Source organism: Aspergillus oryzae, chromosome 3, assembly GCF_000184455.2.
Source record: "Aspergillus oryzae RIB40 DNA, chromosome 3".
Classification (NCBI taxonomy): Eukaryota; Fungi; Ascomycota; class Eurotiomycetes; order Eurotiales; family Aspergillaceae; genus Aspergillus; species Aspergillus oryzae.
The window spans coordinates 465021-483233 of record NC_036437.1 but is presented as its reverse complement, the minus strand read 5'-3'; the positions used below and the strand labels follow the sequence as shown (position 1 = coordinate 483233).

At 45.0% G+C, this 18213-nt stretch overlaps 6 protein-coding genes across 6 annotated transcripts; 5 read left to right on the top strand and 1 right to left on the bottom strand.

Moving 5' to 3' along the window:
- Positions 1 to 1162: 1162 nt before the first annotated feature.
- On the bottom strand, positions 1163 to 2776 carry AO090023000192 (cytochrome P450; the record flags this gene model as incomplete). The annotated part of the gene is made up of 1 exon (XM_001820715.1): positions 1163 to 2776. One exon carries the CDS (start codon positions 2774 to 2776, stop codon positions 1163 to 1165), a length of 1614 nt encoding a protein of 537 aa, XP_001820767.1.
- An 845-nt stretch (positions 2777 to 3621) lies between these two features.
- Positions 3622 to 5385, top strand: AO090023000191 (uncharacterized protein; the record flags this gene model as incomplete). Its single annotated transcript, XM_001820714.1, has 3 exons — positions 3622 to 3891; positions 3944 to 4693; positions 4744 to 5385. The coding sequence occupies 3 exons, from the start codon at positions 3622 to 3624 to the stop codon at positions 5383 to 5385; spliced, it is 1662 nt and encodes a 553-aa protein (XP_001820766.1).
- A 1467-nt stretch (positions 5386 to 6852) lies between these two features.
- Positions 6853 to 7561, top strand: AO090023000190 (uncharacterized protein; the record flags this gene model as incomplete). Its single annotated transcript, XM_001820713.3, has 2 exons — positions 6853 to 7089; positions 7151 to 7561. The coding sequence occupies 2 exons, from the start codon at positions 6853 to 6855 to the stop codon at positions 7559 to 7561; spliced, it is 648 nt and encodes a 215-aa protein (XP_001820765.3).
- A 408-nt stretch (positions 7562 to 7969) lies between these two features.
- On the top strand, positions 7970 to 10733 carry AO090023000189 (cytochrome P450; the record flags this gene model as incomplete). Its single annotated transcript, XM_023235472.1, has 5 exons — positions 7970 to 8020; positions 9005 to 9155; positions 9215 to 9678; positions 9751 to 9994; positions 10063 to 10733. 5 exons carry the CDS (start codon positions 7970 to 7972, stop codon positions 10731 to 10733), a joined length of 1581 nt encoding a protein of 526 aa, XP_023090490.1.
- A 1369-nt stretch (positions 10734 to 12102) lies between these two features.
- AO090023000188 (MFS transporter) lies at positions 12103 to 13668 on the top strand (the record flags this gene model as incomplete). The annotated part of the gene is made up of 8 exons (XM_001820711.3): positions 12103 to 12251; positions 12307 to 12416; positions 12478 to 12512; positions 12561 to 12805; positions 12862 to 12894; positions 12948 to 13034; positions 13094 to 13503; positions 13553 to 13668. 8 exons carry the CDS (start codon positions 12103 to 12105, stop codon positions 13666 to 13668), a joined length of 1185 nt encoding a protein of 394 aa, XP_001820763.3.
- Positions 13669 to 16271: 2603 nt separating this feature from the next.
- On the top strand, positions 16272 to 18069 carry AO090023000187 (MFS transporter; the record flags this gene model as incomplete). The annotated part of the gene is made up of 5 exons (XM_023235471.1): positions 16272 to 16379; positions 16446 to 16466; positions 16529 to 16586; positions 16656 to 16715; positions 16778 to 18069. 5 exons carry the CDS (start codon positions 16272 to 16274, stop codon positions 18067 to 18069), a joined length of 1539 nt encoding a protein of 512 aa, XP_023090489.1.
- Between the last annotated feature and the right edge of the window lie 144 nt (positions 18070 to 18213).

Genomic DNA, 18213 nt, shown 5'->3' with positions numbered 1-18213 from the left:
ATCACACTATGATAATTTGGGTGGTCTATTCTGACAGGGGCACCCACCTACGGCCTTTCTACATAGAATTTTTGTCTAGCAGAATAAGACCTCAGCCTAATGATTATAATTCTATTTTATTTCTATAGGAAGAAGCGCCCTCGAGTGTAGGGGGTTAGAGTTCCCCTGATGTCTCTGAAGGGGATTGAGGAGCCAATGAAATGAGCGTGGGTACCGGTACCCCCCGGAGCGACAGGCAAGAAATCTACAGAAATTTATGTAGTTAAACTCTATATAGGCAGGGTGGTAGGTGGGTGCCCTGTCAGAATAGACCCTATTTTTTCCGAAAGTTTATATACATGTAATGTCATACACGAAATAGGCCCAAAATACTGTGTCATGACAGTGATATAGGTCCCAAACCACGGATTTCCAAATTCCGGCCAGTTGAAGTTAGAATTGATCCCCCTGGCTGGGCATGGGGATTTTACTTCCGGTTCGGGTTAGTTTTGCTCTTTTCGACATGAAACTATATTACCCTACTATGTAGGATTTGCATTCCTCACTGAAGGTGCAAAAGACGCGTGTATGTCTTACAACTCATGGCAGATGTTGAGATAAAGTGTGGAGCAAGCTTTGGTTCCATGGTTTTAATTTAAATGTTGGAGATTAATTCCTCTCGTTCTGTTCTCCGTAATGGGAATTTAGAACGATTTCATACCACCGGTTGCGGAAGGTCACATTGTCCAATTATACTGGTTCGTCTGATCTATTCCGATACCAATCAATACCTGCGAGAGATATGTTGCAAGAACCCCCAAACTGTCTTTAGAGAACGAGCAGAGTTGAGTTACGCAATTCAAATAGAGATATGCTTGTGTAGATGTGACGATGGATTAGAGATTCTATATGGCAATCGACGTACTTTCAATACTTGTATACATATATAATCTAAAAGACAGAGTTGCTGGACTGTCTTTCGAGCTTGGATAGCAAAGCGACGCTTTTTGCCTGTCATTTTGACGTATGGAAGGCAGAAGAATGCCCCACTAATCCTATAAAACAAAACCTAACACGGTACATGTAGTATGTCAAATCTAATTTTTGAAGACATTGAAGTGATTCATTGGCTGGTAGCCCGTGCACCTGCCAGTGCTCAAGAATGTAGGGTCCGTATTAATCTCTATCCATCAAGTTTACTGACCTTAAGTCGGATTCCGTATTGTGACTTTTGGACGATCCGATATCTTTTCAGTTCTTCTGGGTCTTGGACGGCGGGGTCAGGAGAGAACTGGAATTTGCTCAAGAGGCAACATAGTATTGTCTTCACCTCTGTGTCGGCAAATTTGCGGCCTATGCAGCCACGAGGGCCTTGAGTGAATGGTAAGAAGGCGTTATTCGTGTAAGAGGCCGGGAGACAGTTCCATCTGTCTGGGTCAAAGGCATTGGAGTTAGGACCCCAATATTCGGGCATCCGGTGGATCGTATTGATTGGGATGTGGATAACGGTGCCCTTGGGGATGAAATACTCGCCAAGCCTTTCATCTCTTGCAGCCTCGCGTGACACAAAGGGTATAGGAGGAATAAATCGTAAGGACTCCCGACAGACATTATTCAGATAAGGTAGGCGATCTACATCGACTTCAGTGAAATCAATCTTCTCGTGCGTGGCGCCTCTGAATAGAAAGGGGAAGTGAGAACGTATCTCCTCCCGCAGCTTGACCTGCATGTGTTGGTGCTTGCTGAGAAGATGGAGAGTCCATGATAACCAGGTGGCGCTTGTATCTTGGCCTACTCCAAGAAAAGTGGCAATTTGATCGCAAATTACCCGAGAGAAGATGTCCTCACCCGCGGCTTGAGGCTTCCGGTCACCACGAACAAGTTGTGACAATATGTTATTACCAGTCGAATTTATATTAGCCTCTTTCTCCTGGATCAGGCCTGATGCAAACTCGAAAAGGGTGCGCTTAGCTGCATCGACCTCACGATTCTCTTTTATAGGAAGGTACCGAACAATCGGGAACAGTATATGGAGCACAGCTAGGAGTTTTGCGACAGCATCGAATCGGAAAACCGTGCGAAAGGCCTCTATCAAAGGCGCAGTTGAATTGTGAAGTGTGTCGATCTTGGCCCCAAAGCCAACGGCGACAATAATATCGAGGGTAGCTCGCGATGCCCAGTCCGAAATATCCAGGGATACACTGTCATCGCTACTCTCCTTGATATCCTGCTCCCAGTAACTGGACATCGAGCAAGAGTAGTCCCAGAAGGCGGGAGCAAGTGCTTTAATTGCGCTTATAGAGAAAGCAGGGTTGAGAGCTTTTCGCTGTTGGGCGTGTACCTTTCCCCCTGCAGTCAAAATACCTTCACCAAATAGCCGAGACAAAAATTTCCGATTGCTGGCAGTTTTTTCATAGTTGTATGAAGCTTCGACCAGGATATGCTTGAGCGCAGAGTTATCCACGACCGACAGGATCTCCTTTCCAAAGGGGTAAAAGTATCGGACAATAGGGCCATGTGTCTTATGCCACTTCTGTTGGACTGCGCCAATTTCAGCATTGAAGATCTCGAAAACATGACCCCACAGTGGACATCCTGGTACTGTAGGCACATGCCGGAGGGGAGACAAATGGTAGGGGTAGATGTATAGCCAGTACAGCAAATAAATGATAAAGGTAATTGAATATGTTAATGCACCGGTGCTTTTTGTTTCAAAGTGCATAAACCGTGATAGCACATATATTGCAATGCTTGCGGTACATACAAGGGGCAAAAGCCGGAATGTAAAAAGCGCCATTATGGGTTTCTCACAGTAAATGGAGTATTATTAGTTGAAGAGCCGCAGAAGATGGACGCTATATCTATCTTATTTATGTGCTACAACATCATATAGAAGGGCCCTGCACTACAACTTTTGGTTAGAGAGATCCTCTCCGGCCCCAGCTTTTACGGAGTTGGGATTCCTCGACTCCGTAAAATTTTGAGAATCAGACATTTCGATTCGGATTAGACGTCATCACTTTCTCAAGCTTTTTTTGGTAATGGTATACAGCATGAATAATTGAAACGGTTGCAGGAAATCGGTGGGTCCTACCAGTGGGCTTCAATACGACCCTAGGAAGCATGGAGCCATGGCATTTAAATTGTGGTTACAGATCACATTTTTCGTCAACGATAATATCCACGGAACTACTTCTATATGAAAATATTTTCCCCTGATTACTTATTCTACACAGATGATCCCAACTTAAAGCGAAAAAGATCTTGTGTGGATGCAAACAGATTCAATCTTGGCTGCAGGGCTGGCAAAATTCTCAAAGAGGAAAGGATATACGAACACCCACCGGTCCCAATAGCGCTCCTAAAAGTCCAGCTTTGGGAGAAAACGTATTAGAATATGTATTAGAAAAGTCTGATCCTCTACTTTGATGGTAGTGGTGGAGTATCATGCCGGAATGAGTAAAGCTAACTAGCATGACTTATCTCTGGATGGGTACGTCCTGAGACATGGATGTCGGCTTATTACTTCTACAGCTTCCCAAGCACTTTAGAACGAAGTAAATAATCGACGCTAATAAATGAGGATATCTAATTTTAAGTATTGCAAGCCCTATCCATACCATCATAGTCCATAGAACTGCAATGGCTTCTACAGACGCACCCCCACCTTACTCAATATACAACAGCACTCCAACTCATAAGACTGAGGCTTCATCTTTTGAGTGTATTGGCTCAGGAGGAGGCAACCTAGAATCACAAAGATGGGTTGTGCAGCCCGAGGACTCTAGTGGAGGAGAAGAAAATGAACCTTTGTGGAGACCAAGTTTTGTGGACTGGTTAAATATCCTCATGCTATTGTTGCTCTCCATGATGATTACTATAGATGGCACAATCTTGGTGTCCATATTACCGGTTTGTCAAATACTCTGCGTCAAGCTTTACACATTGTCTGACGAAGATGAAGTCCTTGACAGCGTCACTCAAGATGAGCGCAGCGGATGCATTTTGGTGTGGGACGGGATATCTACTTCCATGCGCTATTATGCAACCTTACTTCACTGCACTGTCCGGCTTCGTACAGCGGCGGTACCAAATGCTTCTGGCATTAGGGCTGTTCACTGTTGGGACTATAATATGCTGTCTCTCGAACAATTTCGCGCAAATAATTGCCGGTCGTGTGATCCAAGGAATCGGTGCAGGAGGTATAATGTCGGGAACGTTTATATTACTAGCAGACCTGATACCGCTCAAAGAGCGGCCTATGTATTGTGGTCTTCTTATTCTCTTTGGTGCAGTTGGAGCAGTGATAGGGCCCTTTCTTGGGGGTTTATTTATCGACCATCTGAACTGGCGGTGGGCGTTCTATATCAACTTCCCATTTCTTTTTGTCATTTTCGGACAGCTAATTTTCTTACCTCTGCCCCCAAAGCAAACATGGGATTCTACCCATCGGCTTAAGTCTATCGATTGGGGTGGTGGCATACTATTTCTCGCAAGCGCAGGAAGCTTCCTTATCGGTATAAGCTGGGGTGGCGTTCAATATCCATGGAACAGCTGGAAAACTTATGTTCCAATTGTTCTGGGTGGTCTGGGGCTTATAGCGAATCTGTTCTGGGAACGATATATGACCTCTAACCCGATTCTCCATATCCACCTGTTCAGAAGCATCCGGTCAATTGCGGCCTATATGTTAGTCTTTCTCTATGGGTTTCTGGTAGGTATCTGTGTTATTGCAATATCAAGTCCGTTCACTAATAATATCAGAGCTTGGGCGAGCTATATTGCATCCCAATCTACTTTCAATCGGCCAAGCTCCGCAGTGCGACCAGCGCCAGTATAACCTTAATTCCTATTACAGCTGCAATTCTTCCAGCAGCAGCTGTTACAGGGATTTTAATCACAAGGTTTGGCTATATTCACTGGCCACTGTGGCTGTCTTGGATAATCACAGCTATAGCGACCGGGTGCCTTATCTCATGGGATACAAGTACAACTACAGTGCAATGGGTTTTCAACCTTATAGCTGTTGGTGTCGGCCAGGGGATCACTTTGTCTTCGCTGAATTCATGTGTGCAAGTACTGGCAGACCCAAAAGACACAAGCCATGCCTTCGCGATGTACGCCTTTATCCGTACTGTGGGAATGTGCGTTGGAGTGCCAGTGGGCGGTACGATATTCAGCAATAGGTTGAAATATCATGCTCACAACCTGGGACTCCCTGATGCGATAGGACGGAATGTGGAGGGAGGTATTGAAGTATTCAAAAATATGACGGCTACTGCAGAGCAGGTGGAGGCTTTCAAACTTGCATATGCTAGGGCATTCCGCAACGTGGCCGAAGTTCTGACAGGACTTGCTGTACTGGGTCTCATTATTTCCATGTTTGTGCGACGTGTCAGGCTGTAACTTAAGTCTAATAGCATGAAGGAAACTTGAGCTCAGGTTTTCGAAGTCCCCGTTGATGGAGGTCGATATCTTTTGTCTCTGGTAAAGACTAGTTATTACCATGCCGGCCACTGTATCTAATCTATTAATATAACCACAAGTTTCCAATCATTTGTAGTTTTTATCATGATGTTGTTTTTCTTCGCTCAATGCCCAAAGGATCCAATATCACAAGAAAAATTAAGAAAAAATAGAAAAAGAAGGAGGCATGTTCATCAGGATTAGAAATACCCCACCGGACCAACCATAAATCATTTCCTTAAGGAAGAAAAAACTCTGATGAAAATGTGTCAAGTTCCAAAATTCCAATGATGCATCCGTATAAAGGATCAAAACCACGGGTCTATATTGGTGGGTTGCTGAAGTCAAGACAACCAAGGAACGCCTAATATTGGATATCATGTAGCTCGGAAGACTTTTCCAGTTTACATACTCCGTACTTATTATTGAACAGAATCCGTGGCGCCCATGAGTGCGATCTAAGTGGAGATGATGTGGGGTGGTGGTGGAGGAGGAGGAGGAGGAGGAGAGAAATTGGTAGCACAAGAACAGCAAGATACTACTGTACTCCGTACTTTGAGGTGTTAATACCAATAGAAAGCTAAAAGTTAGTTCCCCTAGACAAATATTCCCTCAGTTTTGGCAGGGAGACTGACACTAGCTGATCAACATTCCGCAACAGCCCCGCCAAGATGGATGTAACTTCCTTCTGCATGCGTCGATATCATCATTCAAGACTACTAGACACTTAACCAAATAAAAAAAGAGAGAAAGAGAAAAAGGATACACTAAAATAACCATTTTTTTCAATACACTATATCGGAGGTATTAATAGTATAAAACATGGTGTAAATCCTCGTGGATCGCCTGGGAGGTATCACCTATTCCAATTTAGCCGTCACACGCTGCCATGCCCATCCAACATCTTTCAACTCATCTTAAATTGCCAGCTCTAGAAGTGTGGTCAATTCCTCCAAGCGATCCTCGGACCGCGATATTACACCACACCGAAAAACATTCGACTCTAGGTGTGCCGTTTAAACTAAACCATGATCTTCTGAACCTCACTCTCGATGTCAGGTTCCCCATAACAGCTGCCGCTGTATACATGGCGGCCATTGCGTTTCTCAATGGGGTAAACCGCAGACGACACAACAAACCATGGAAATTCAGCCAAACACACTTCTTCAGAGTGCTGGTCATCCTGCATAACTCCTTTCTGGCAATATTCTCCGCATGGGTGCTTATTGGAGCATGCCAGGCTGTATGGCGCGCCTGGCCGGCTTGGGGAGATTCGAACTATGGAGCTCACTTGGCACGTGCAATGTGTCAAACAGATATTTTGGTCCAACCGCCAGGTGAGATACTCTTGGTTACAGAGCACTGCGTGTGTATATTGGATATTGACCGCATATTAAACTAGTCCCGATGTATGAAAACACTCTCTGGGACCAAGGAATTGGGTATATTGGATGGCTCATGTACCTATCAAAGTTCTATGAGGTAGTTGATACCTTAATCATCCTTGCTAAGGGAAAGGAGAGTTCGACTTTACAAACTTATCACCATGCCGGAGTTATGATTTGCGCATGGTCTGGGATCAGATATAAGTGCCCAGCTGCGATAGTTGGTGTGTTTCTCAACTCCGGTGTACACACTCTGATGGTAGGGGCACTCTTAAAGTCCAATATTAAGAAATGTCATTAACAGCTGCTTCCCCTTCCAGTACACGTACTTCGCTCTGGCCGCGGCTGCCATACCAGTCGCTATTCGTGTCAAACGTGCTCTCACGTCTATTCAGATCATTCAGTTTATACTTGGTCTTGGGCTCTCCTGTAGCTATCTCTTTGCTGCGTACGATGTTGTGTTGTCTGAGCATAATGATATCGAGAACAGCAGACCAGCAGGTTTCTCCTCTCAAATGGAAAATGTCCAGTTCACAACCAAAACACCCGCGACACTAACTACAAATGTTGGGTCGCAAGGAATGGCCACTTATACTACAACGCACTGCATACCTGACAGCGGAAAGGCTTTTGCTATCCTGCTCTCTTCTGCCTACCTATTACCCCTTACATATCTGTTCGGCCGGTTTTTCGTTCGGACATATTTGACACAGCACAAGAAAGCAACATAAGGCATCATCAACATCGACTGCGAAATGAGAAACGTACATCCTTTTGTACCGCTTACGATTGCGTACTGAAGTCGAGTTGAGGAACATGTCATTGCCGTCGTTATGGGTTACTACAGTCAGTCACTATCAAAAGTTGTTGTTTAAGGCTGTTCTAGAGCCAAAACCTGTTGGTCTGAATTGTTTTCATTTCAATTCTCTTTTTATAGATCAATAGCACTAGAAAATGATTATATCATAGAAGGCTACAGGGAAATTTTTGGTTTAAAACACCGAGCTTGACGTAAAACTGTAGACCTATTAGAAACCGAACCATCTTGTTAAGAGAAGCGTGGCAATGATAGACTTCTTCAATCTTCGAGTAGAGAGATGTCCCCGGATTAATAACTTGTGATCAGGGGGCTTCTCATCATGCAGGTTGGAGGACTACGCTCGCGTGTGTCTGTTCTGGTTGCCATTCAGGTAAGAGAGGTCACTGTTACAAAGTTTGACCAGAAAAGGACTGCTATGTTTAGAAGTTGGAATAAACTTCCAGGGACCGAATCTAACATTCGAACGAAAATGGAAACCCTTTTTCAACGTACGTCACGATATTCGAAAATGTCGACCGAGCACGGATCTCTACTATACGTATCGTTGCATTGATGGTTGGAATGTAGATCACAGCAGATCTTGGATTCAGATCCACCCCGAGGCTTGTTCTGATACCCACAGTCATTCAAAATTTCTCTCAATCGCTATGCCTGTTTACGGAACAGTGTCGTTGATGGAATTATGGACCCTCTTCCTATTGCGTTCTCCTGTCCACTTGAGAATGACTCTTCATCTTTCTTTCCTCATCTCCCACCACCCCACCTATTTTTCTTTTCTTTTCTTTTCTTTTTTTTTGTCCTTCCTTCTTTTTTTTCTTTCTTATTTTTTAACTTCACGATAGGGTAAAAAAAGGCTGCATCCGGCAATCTTTTCGTGGCTAGATAAAAGATGGGGTCCCAGTTCAGAGGGTGAGGATTTAGTGGCTGGGGGGTCAGGGTAGATGTGACCCCCAGTGACCCCCAGTCACTAAGTCCTGTCCCAGAACGCGCACCCCATAAAAGATAAAAGGGTCAATGTCCTGAAGTCACGACTACGCAAATGCTCCATAAGGTCTCCATTTCAAATGCTACCACAGGAAATACGTGTATGCTTTAGGACACGAAAGGCCAACATCTATTTTAAAAAATCGGAGTTCGCAAACTATGCAAACGAAGGTGTTTGGTGAGATATTTTTGTTAGCATCAACTAGGATATCAAGCTTCATACAACAAGAGCTTCGGTTGGCAAGCTATCCAGTGCCACAATGATCTTACTCTTGTGTACTAGTCTTTTGGTTGTTTCCTATGTTCGTAACAGCGTCTACCCTTCATGCTATCTGCGCTTGGCTAACCGACAGCCATCAACCTCCTCTAGCTTGTCTCACTTATCGTGTATCGGATATATTTTCACCCATTGTCCAAGATCCCTGGGCCACTACTACCAAAGATAACTGACTGGTACCCCGCCTGGTGTGTATGGAGAGGTTCTTCCCATACCGCACTTTGGGAAGGACATCGGAGATATGGTGAGCTTCTCGATATGACTTCCAGCTATGTTGTTATCCCTAGCTAAATCCCAATGCAGGAAGTATCGGTAGATGTGGCCCTAATTCAGTATCCGTGTGCTCTCAGACGGGGCTGATGGAAATATATTCAACAAAGGCCAACGTGTGTAAGGATGAGTCTTACGTGGTGATGAGTGTCGGAAGCCATGCGCCCAATACATTTAGCTTCATAGACAAAAAGACACATGCCTTCAGGCGGAAGATTCTCTTCCAAGCTTTTACAGACAATGCGCTGAATGGGGTGCAGGATCAAATTCTGTCCCACATAAGTGAGTTTTGTGCCATGCTCAATCCTCCTCCTTCCAACGGAGCAGGCCAAAGCTCTGTCTGGGGACCTAGTGTGGACATCGCACCCTTATGTGACTACCTTGCATTTGATGTCATTAGCGACCTCAGCTATGGTCGAAGCTTTGGCATGCTAAAAAGCGATAGATATCGCTATGTACCGAAGTTAACCAGAAGGTTAGCTCGTCGAAATGCAACGGTAAGCTATACATCGTCTGGAACAAGAACGCAGTATCTTGGCACTAACAGTCAAATAACATCGACTATACAGTGCATGACCCAATCAAAGCTGTGGCGCTATAAGCTCGATCGCTTATTCTTCGCTGGCTTCTTAAAGGCCTTGAGGGATTTTGGTCTTTGGATTCGTCACCAGGGCAAGGAAAGGATTCGTCTAGGGAATAATGGCCCTCGGAAAGATTGCTTCCACTATTTACTCAGTGGATCAGATCCCAAGACCGGTCAAGGATTAACGGAGAGGGAATTAAGAGTTGAATTGTTGCTCTTAATCGTTGCGGGTATGTTAATCCTGATTCTAACCCCTTGGTGGAGACTCCCACCGGCATAGAGCTAATGAACACCATAGGGTCAGATACCGTCGCCACCAGCCTGAGTGCGGTTCTCTTTAACCTCGCGCATAACCAGCAAGCCCTGCAAAAGGCCACAGCGGAGATTCGCTCATGCTTCGAACGGGAGGAAGATATTCGCTTGGGCACTCGGTTGAAATCGTGTAGCTATCTACATGCATGCATATCAGAGTCCTTGCGCATTTCACCCGCAGTCTCAAACATGCCTCCTCGCCGTGTATTACCTGGAGGCATAACGGTAGACGGGTATTATATACCAGAAGGAACTATAATCGGGACACCAATCTATGCCCTGCACCATAATGAGGAATACTTTCCGAGACCATTCAAATATGAGCCGGAACGCTGGTTAGAGAATGAGGCCAATGGCGAAAATCCGTCCACGGATGATGGCCTCAAGCGAGCACGGGCGGCATTTTGTCCCTTTAGTATAGGGCCAAGATCGTGCGTGGCTAAGAACCTGGCGTGGGCCGAGCTCACTCTTACACTCGCTCGTGTACTATTCTCGTACGACGTCCGACTGCCGCCTGATCATTGTGAGGTTGAACCAGATTGTTGCAGCTCGGTGCCTAGGGATCAGAGTCCTGAGTATAAGCTGCGCACATGGATTGTGTCCGCGAGAGAAGGTCCATCGCTACAATTTCGTCCTAGAAATGTTAAGGTACCATAGATGTCGCCCTGAAACTATCCATTCCTCAATGTATAGTGCTCCTATAAACTTACGGAGAAACAAAATTGATATATAAATGCTTCCTTTATTTATTAGATAGCTGAATGAACAATCGTCTTTTACACATCTAACCTCCAAAGCCCTGTCAATAACAAAAAGTAAGCAAGACTCCTATCAATGCGGTAGATGTGTCTTCCAAGATTCCAACATATGCACGATGCTAATTTGTGAAACCATAGATAAATAGGTCGATTATCCCATCAGTATAAGAGAATACTCGACTCTAGTTAAAAATTGTTTAAATCTCCAGGAAAAACTGATCTAAATACAATCAAGTCTACTATATTACCAAGGTTGATGATGTCTGTTTTGGTCCCATGAGTTGCACCAATTTATTCTACGCCTCTATATACATATTGGTACCCACTAGATAGTCCTAGAACACTCTACATAAAATTAAAGAAAGGTCAAAAGTCTCCATGATACTATTACACCACGTAGTTTATTAATGAACTATCACAGATATTGTATATTTCATTGCCGTCAATTGAGACATCTTCACCTGTTCCAGACTGACAGCCACCTAACCCCGAAGCCGAGAGCTTTGCCAATCAGGAAAATAGGGCTTTCATTACTGGCTTCCGAATCACTTTTCTTTAACTCGACGATTTTAGGACCCGCAAGAGTAGCTTATATAGCACCGTTTTTCCCCTCCAAGTTAGCACAGATTAAATGTGGCGGCTTCAATCCGCCGGGGTTGCTGGTGAATCTCGTTATATGCCAGCCCGGTAGCTCGTAAATAGTCCATGTCTTCTCAGCCAAAGAAATATGTGTGTTCAAGTAGTACCTCTTATCGAACAAGATATCAGGCCAATATGCATACAAAACAAGGGCAGTGGCTGGCATGGTTTTATGGTATGGGGACCTTCTTGCTAGCATTGGGTAACATGAGAAAAGGCATTCCCCCATCAACCTTGGCTATATCAGATTTTTATCTACAATCTCTTGTTTGTGTCTGATTACACTCGGGGTTACAGAGGGAAACGGACATATTGAAATTTCTAAGCCATAAGGCCGTACTAAAGATTTAGTGGATTGGGGGCCAAACACCTAGTCTAGAATGACACCAGTAGGTGTAGATTCCTTGATTGCAGATGAAAGGATTCTTCAATAGTGTCTCAGTGTGTCCGTTGGTCTCCACAGGCCTAAGTCCTATGGAGTCTAGACTCTGGACAAGGATATAGCGGATTTAACTGTCGGATTCCCGAATGCTTAGTTCCAGCATTGGTCGTCGCTCCACGATATATCAACACCATACACCCACTACCTGCTCTTATTCTAGGGAAGGGTTACAGTGGCTTTGGCAAAGATGAGTAAACCAGATCCTGAGAAGAGTGTCAACCATGAGGAGGAATTCCTGGTGGAATGGTCAAAAGATGACCCTTCCAACCCTCGCAACTTGAGTCCGGCACGGCGATGGCTTATCGTGCTGATCGTATCGATGGGATCTCTCTGTGTGTATGTGCTGGACCGATGTTCTCTTCGAGAAACCCTAGTCCTAACATAACTGTAGGACATGCACTTCATCGATATACACTACCACGTACCATCAGATGACGAAAGAATTCGGTTGTTCGACACTAGTAGCAACTGTGGGTGTTGCAATATTCGTTTGGGGCCTAGGTAGGCTTGATCTACTTTTCTTAGGTACCTAAAGATATTCGCTAATGGAAATAAATGTTAGCTGTTGGCCCATTGGTCCTGGGGCCTCTTTCCGAGGTTGGTTATATTGTGATATGTTTGCTGCTGTAGCTAACACATAGCCAGCTTTACGGTCGACGGATAATTTATTTGACTTCATTCACGCTCTTCCTGATATGGCTGATTCCATGCGCCGTGGCAACAAACATCCAAACTATGATTATTGCGAGGTTCTTCAATGGCCTGTCGGGCAGTGCCTTCCTTAGTGTGGCGGGTGGAACGGTTGGTGATGTCTTTCATCGTCACGAGTTGGCAGCTCCAATGATGCTTTACACAGCTAGTCCTTTCGTGGGACCAGAGCTAGGGCCTTTGTGAGTGCTGGCTGCTAGCTTCCATGAAGCTTCTTTTCCACTAACTTGAAGGCTAGGATTGGTGGTTTTATCAATGATTTCAGTCACTGGTACGCACATCCCCAATCCATGGACACCTTAGATTTATTTAACGTATTACTAGGCGCTGGACATTCTATGTTCTTCTGATGTGGGCTGGTACTCTACTCGCTCTTATATTCTTCCTGGTACCTGAGACTTTTCATCCAGTGTAAGTCTGACAAAAACCATACGAGAAAATTTCACATCCCGCTAATAGGCTTTACACAGATTACTAGGGCGGAAGGCAAAGGAAATGCGCAGGGCGACCGGCGATAATAGATGGCAAACCAAGAGACAAGCCGTCCACCGGCCTTTATCCCAAATGATCCTGCAGTCCATCTACAGACCTCTAATGCTGCTCGCTCTAGAGCCCATGTGTTTGAACCTCTGCATATTTTCCGCGATTCTCCTGGGTATTATTTACCTTTTCTTCGGGGCTTTCGACCAAGTCTTCACCAATGTCTATGGAATGACGTTATGGCAATGCGGCTGTTGTTTTCTCGGTATGTTCGTTGGAATGATGCTTGCCGTGATGAGTGATCCAATATGGCGCCGAGTCTATGCCAGACTGGAAAGCAAACATAGACAACGAACAGACAATACAGAGAAGTTTCTCCCCGAATGGCGCTTGCCGCCTGGTAAGTATCAATAATGTTTCCTTAGAAATACATACTGACTGATTTCCAGCTATCGCCGGGGCCCCAGCGGTTACAATTGGTTTATTCATCTTTGCTTGGACAATATACCCCGATGTCCATTGGATTGCGCCGATCATCGGAAGCGCCCTGTTCGGCTTTGGGTAAGCTTACAAACACTATCTATGCTGGTGTGCTGTCGTATATGGAGCTCAACTAACGTTCCATCCTGTTAGCACCGTTCTGATATTCTCTGGTATTTTCACATTTCTGGTTGAGGCATATCCCACTTATGCAGCCAGCGCATTGGCAGCGAATAGCTTTGCGCGATGCATTCTAGGTGGTGCATTCCCACTATTCGGGGTTCAAAGTACGTTCACAATATCTTTCCTCATTAGTCAAGTATCAGACGATTGACGAAATCTACAGTGTATGACCGTCTTGGATACCACTGGGCAACTACGTTACTAGCCTTCCTAACGCTCATCATGGCTCCGTTTCCGTAAGTAACCTCTTCATTAGCAACTTATAGTTTCCATTCGGGGGTAGCATGGTCATATGTTGGAATGAGTGTGGACTAACCATCATGGTCATAGATATATCTTTTTCTATTACGGCCCTCGGATACGACAGAAAAGTCAGTTCGCGAAGCGCTCCTCAAGCGCGTAGAAACAGCAATGGTCTATTTGGCTACAATATAGCTTTCCATAAATTATCTGAAGCTGTACATATTTCATAGAGGTTTGCCTAGCGAATAATCAGACTTTTGTGGATATGATCTCGTGCTGGCTTCATTACATGAAGCTACTTATTCGATAGCCATCCTTTGTATAATTTTGAGTTAAATATTGATATAATTAATACTACTACATGTGAAATAACATCTTTAATATGTTAAGTACACGAGAATTCACTAAGCTTACAAACAAGACGAACTTATTATCACCGTCACTGTGAAGGTGGCCCGCCGGGGGAGTATGTGCCTTCGGAGTAAGCACAACCTCACAATTCACCACTATAGAGGAATAATAAATTCGTCAACTAGGGAGGTAGTCCAGTTTTGGGGGTGAAGTTGAAACTGAGTAGGTAATATCAGTGGTGAGGTGAAACAATCAGAAGTAGGGCTGAATAATGGCGAATCTACGGAGACTTGTCCTTCTGTTCAACATTATAAATAGCCCAGATAGGTTCAAAACAGAAAGTAAGAAGTTGGAGCGTCCACACTGAAACATATATCCTGGATTCTTAGACCCATACCCTTTGACAGATAACTTGACAGTCGTTCTTGAAGTTGGAGCATCATATCTGCGCCGCGACTGGCCATCGATGTGAGAGGATGGTCGGAAACTCTGGGCGCAACTTTCCAGAAATGTATCACAATAAATCTCAACCAAGAGAACCACTTAGTTAGTGAGCCCTAAAAGCTAGGCAAAGTGGGTTATGCTATTCCCTCTCGAAAACTCCTTTCCCCTGTCGTAGCTCCCTGCGAATAACAAATGATAGTTGGCTAACAGTTCTGCTGTGACAGTTTAAACTTGATATGATGGCGAGCTGGGTAGACCGTCCCTCGGTCATATACCAAAATGAAGCTATTTCTCAACTAGCCAAGTGGACTGAACTAGTATTAATGCAGTCGACAGATGTTGTTTTTTCAATGATTCAGGAGAGAAAATAGTCACAGGAAGCACTATTACACTCACCACATCCGACCCAGTCAGAGTTCCATTGGCAAGTTTTGATTTGCTTGAAGTGGCCAGGCGCCTTGCCGGTGTCGTTTCTATGAGTGCCTTATGGTTTACTCAGTGACCAGGATTCCCGCTTGGAGGGTCATAACGGCGATATAAGACCTGTGTCAGTACCGGGGCGTGTCCTAGGTTGGATTCCCGCACTAAATACACCGTCACCGTAGGCATTGAGCATCGAGGCCGAAGAATCTCCAATAACCTCCGCAAATCAGTCACCACAGAAATTTGTGACTGCTGGGCAGGAAGTAACGAATACTACACGAAGTGGCTAAACCCATGAACATCGCGGCGTCATGATTGAATCTACAGAGTAGTATGATCATATCTCTTTCAACCTTTCGTGGTTTGATATTTATGATATCGAAATCAAGATATATTTAGTATGGAGTGGGCGGCCTTTTTGCCCCCCTTCGATGAGATAATGCCATTTTGATACGATATGGGCGACTTTGACAAAAACCAATTTGCTTGTTGAATTGACGATTTCTTGATAGCTAAAGGCATACCCAGGGAACCTAACAGTGTGGAAACTAGATCATATTTCTATCTATATTCGGACTTCGGGGGCATAGGCATGCAACTAACAATACAGTATGAATCCTCGCCTAAGGATACTCTGTTTGTATCTCTCGGTCACACCATCCCATCCTTTTCGTACATATTCTCGTATAAGTGGCTGGAGTAGCTGCGTGTCCTTGGTGAGTAGATAGTTAGCAATTTGAAGCGCTCACAGAGCATTTGTAAGGTTTAAAGAAGACAATTAATACATTCCGTACACTAGTATTATATCTAACGGGGCCCGCGGATCCCGAGGCCGAAGGAATATTTTGAACCGCCTTTCCCTTGACCTTTCCTCCTGAATAAAACACCGAGACAAGTTCTTATCAGATCCTTGGCCTTTCTTAACTTCCTGCCTAACTGTTTCAGAAGTTCCCATTATAATTTTATTTCGATCGCTGTATGACGTCATAGGAAAGCGAGATCAAGTCTGCTTTCCGGTATAATCAACGTGGTACTCCTACAAAAATGCGCCTATGGCCGTCTGGTGACGGGACATCGGAGCCACCGGTGTTCCTGGAATGGAGATCATCGAAGTCTTTCATTATCTTTGTGGTGGTGTTTGCAGTTTTCACGGTACGACTATCGATCATGCCATATCAAACAAACTCAAACGGAATATGCTAATAAGGACGATCATAGGACATCTTGCTATATGGACTAGTAAGTAATATGATCAGTTTGTATGACCTTGAATATCAGATGGTCTCTGACATGTTTCATAGATAGTTCCTGTGACCCCAACTGCTCTTCATGAGAGAGTTGGCCTATCGGAAGATAATGGTATGTTAGTTTCTTTGCCTACTTTGTGATAACCGTTCAAGGCGAACTAATAGTTACGCCGCATTTTAGAGCAGAGCTGGACATCTATCTTGCTGGCTCTCTACGGAGCAGCTCTGCTGGCGTTCTCACGTAAGTACTATTCTGGTTCCAACACCATGAAACATCATTCTGACAAGCATGTCAAATGTCAGCTATTGCTGGATACATAGCCGATCGAATTGAGTCACGATGGTGGCCTCTAATAATCGGCTTGATTGCCTTGGGTGCCGCTACAGCGTTGCTTTGTGTCGGTACCCATATCGGTCTTTGGATCGCTGGCCGCCTGTTCCAGGGAGCATCGGCGGCAGTTGTCTGGGCAGTAGGATGTGCACTCCTAGTCGATACAGTTGGTAAGGACGAGCTTGGACAAGCGTTAGGTTATATCGGCATGGGGATGACCCTTGGAGTAATGGGAGGTCCCCTCCTCGGCGGTGTTATTTACGAACACGGAGGGTATTATGCTGTTTTTGCGTTGGCTTTCGCGTTGATTGGATTGGACATCTTGTTCCGGATTATCATGATTGAGAAGAAGTATGCCGCAAAATGGCTCCCTCCTGCAGAGGTATCCTCCGATGGCGAGAATTTGAATAACGAAGCTGCCTCTCAAGGCACCACAGAGTCCGCGGGCCCCTCTACACGGAAAAGCGATCACAATCGAGAAGGGCACCCACAGGCCGTAGCACCTGCATTGTCAGAAAGCTCACAAATCATCGAGAAATCAAATGACCAAGGTCTCAACAAGTGCAATCACTCGACAACCACGGGGCCACACCCAGCGAGGGCCATACTCACTCTACTAGCGTCGCATCGCATGCTAGTCACTATATGGGCATATTTTATCCTCTCGCTCGCCCTGACCTCACTTGACAGTGTGCTTCCCCTTTATGTGCAAGACACTTTTCACTGGGGGCAGACAGGCCAGGGATTAATCTTCGTCCCTCTATCCATCCCGCACCTCATAGACCCCATAGTGGGATTCCTCAACGACAAATTCCCGAATGCACGGCGCTACCTTGCAGCAGGCGCACTGTTCGCCACTGTCCCAGTCATTGTCTGTTTTCGATTCGTCACGGAGGACTCGATGAGACAAAAAGTACTGCTTTGCGCCCTACTAGCGCTTCTGGGGGCCTGTCTAGCTTTCCTCATGCCCCCCATCCTGGTGGAAGCCTCATATGTTGTACAAGAGAAAGAAGAGAAGAATCCCAATATATTTGGTAAGGGAGGAGCCATGGCTCTTTCATATGGAATTTTGAATGCCGCCTTTGCCGCGGGCAGTATAGTCGGGCCATTTTTTGCGGGCTTCATTCGAGAAAGTGCCGGTTGGGCGACGATGTCGTGGGCCCTTGCACTATTGACGGGCGTGTCGGCCGTACCAGTGCTGCTGTTCTTGGGTGGATTCTTTTTCAAAAGCCAGAAGAATGTGGAGCCTCGGTCTGCTGCGTGATTCGCGAGGGCTGGTCATATATATAGGGGATATATCATCGTAGTACAGTACATACTTTAGATCAAAGCTCGCTGCTTAGATTAATATTATACCATACTCTAATTCGATATGTGAATTTTGAGTAGATCCTTAAAACAAGATAAA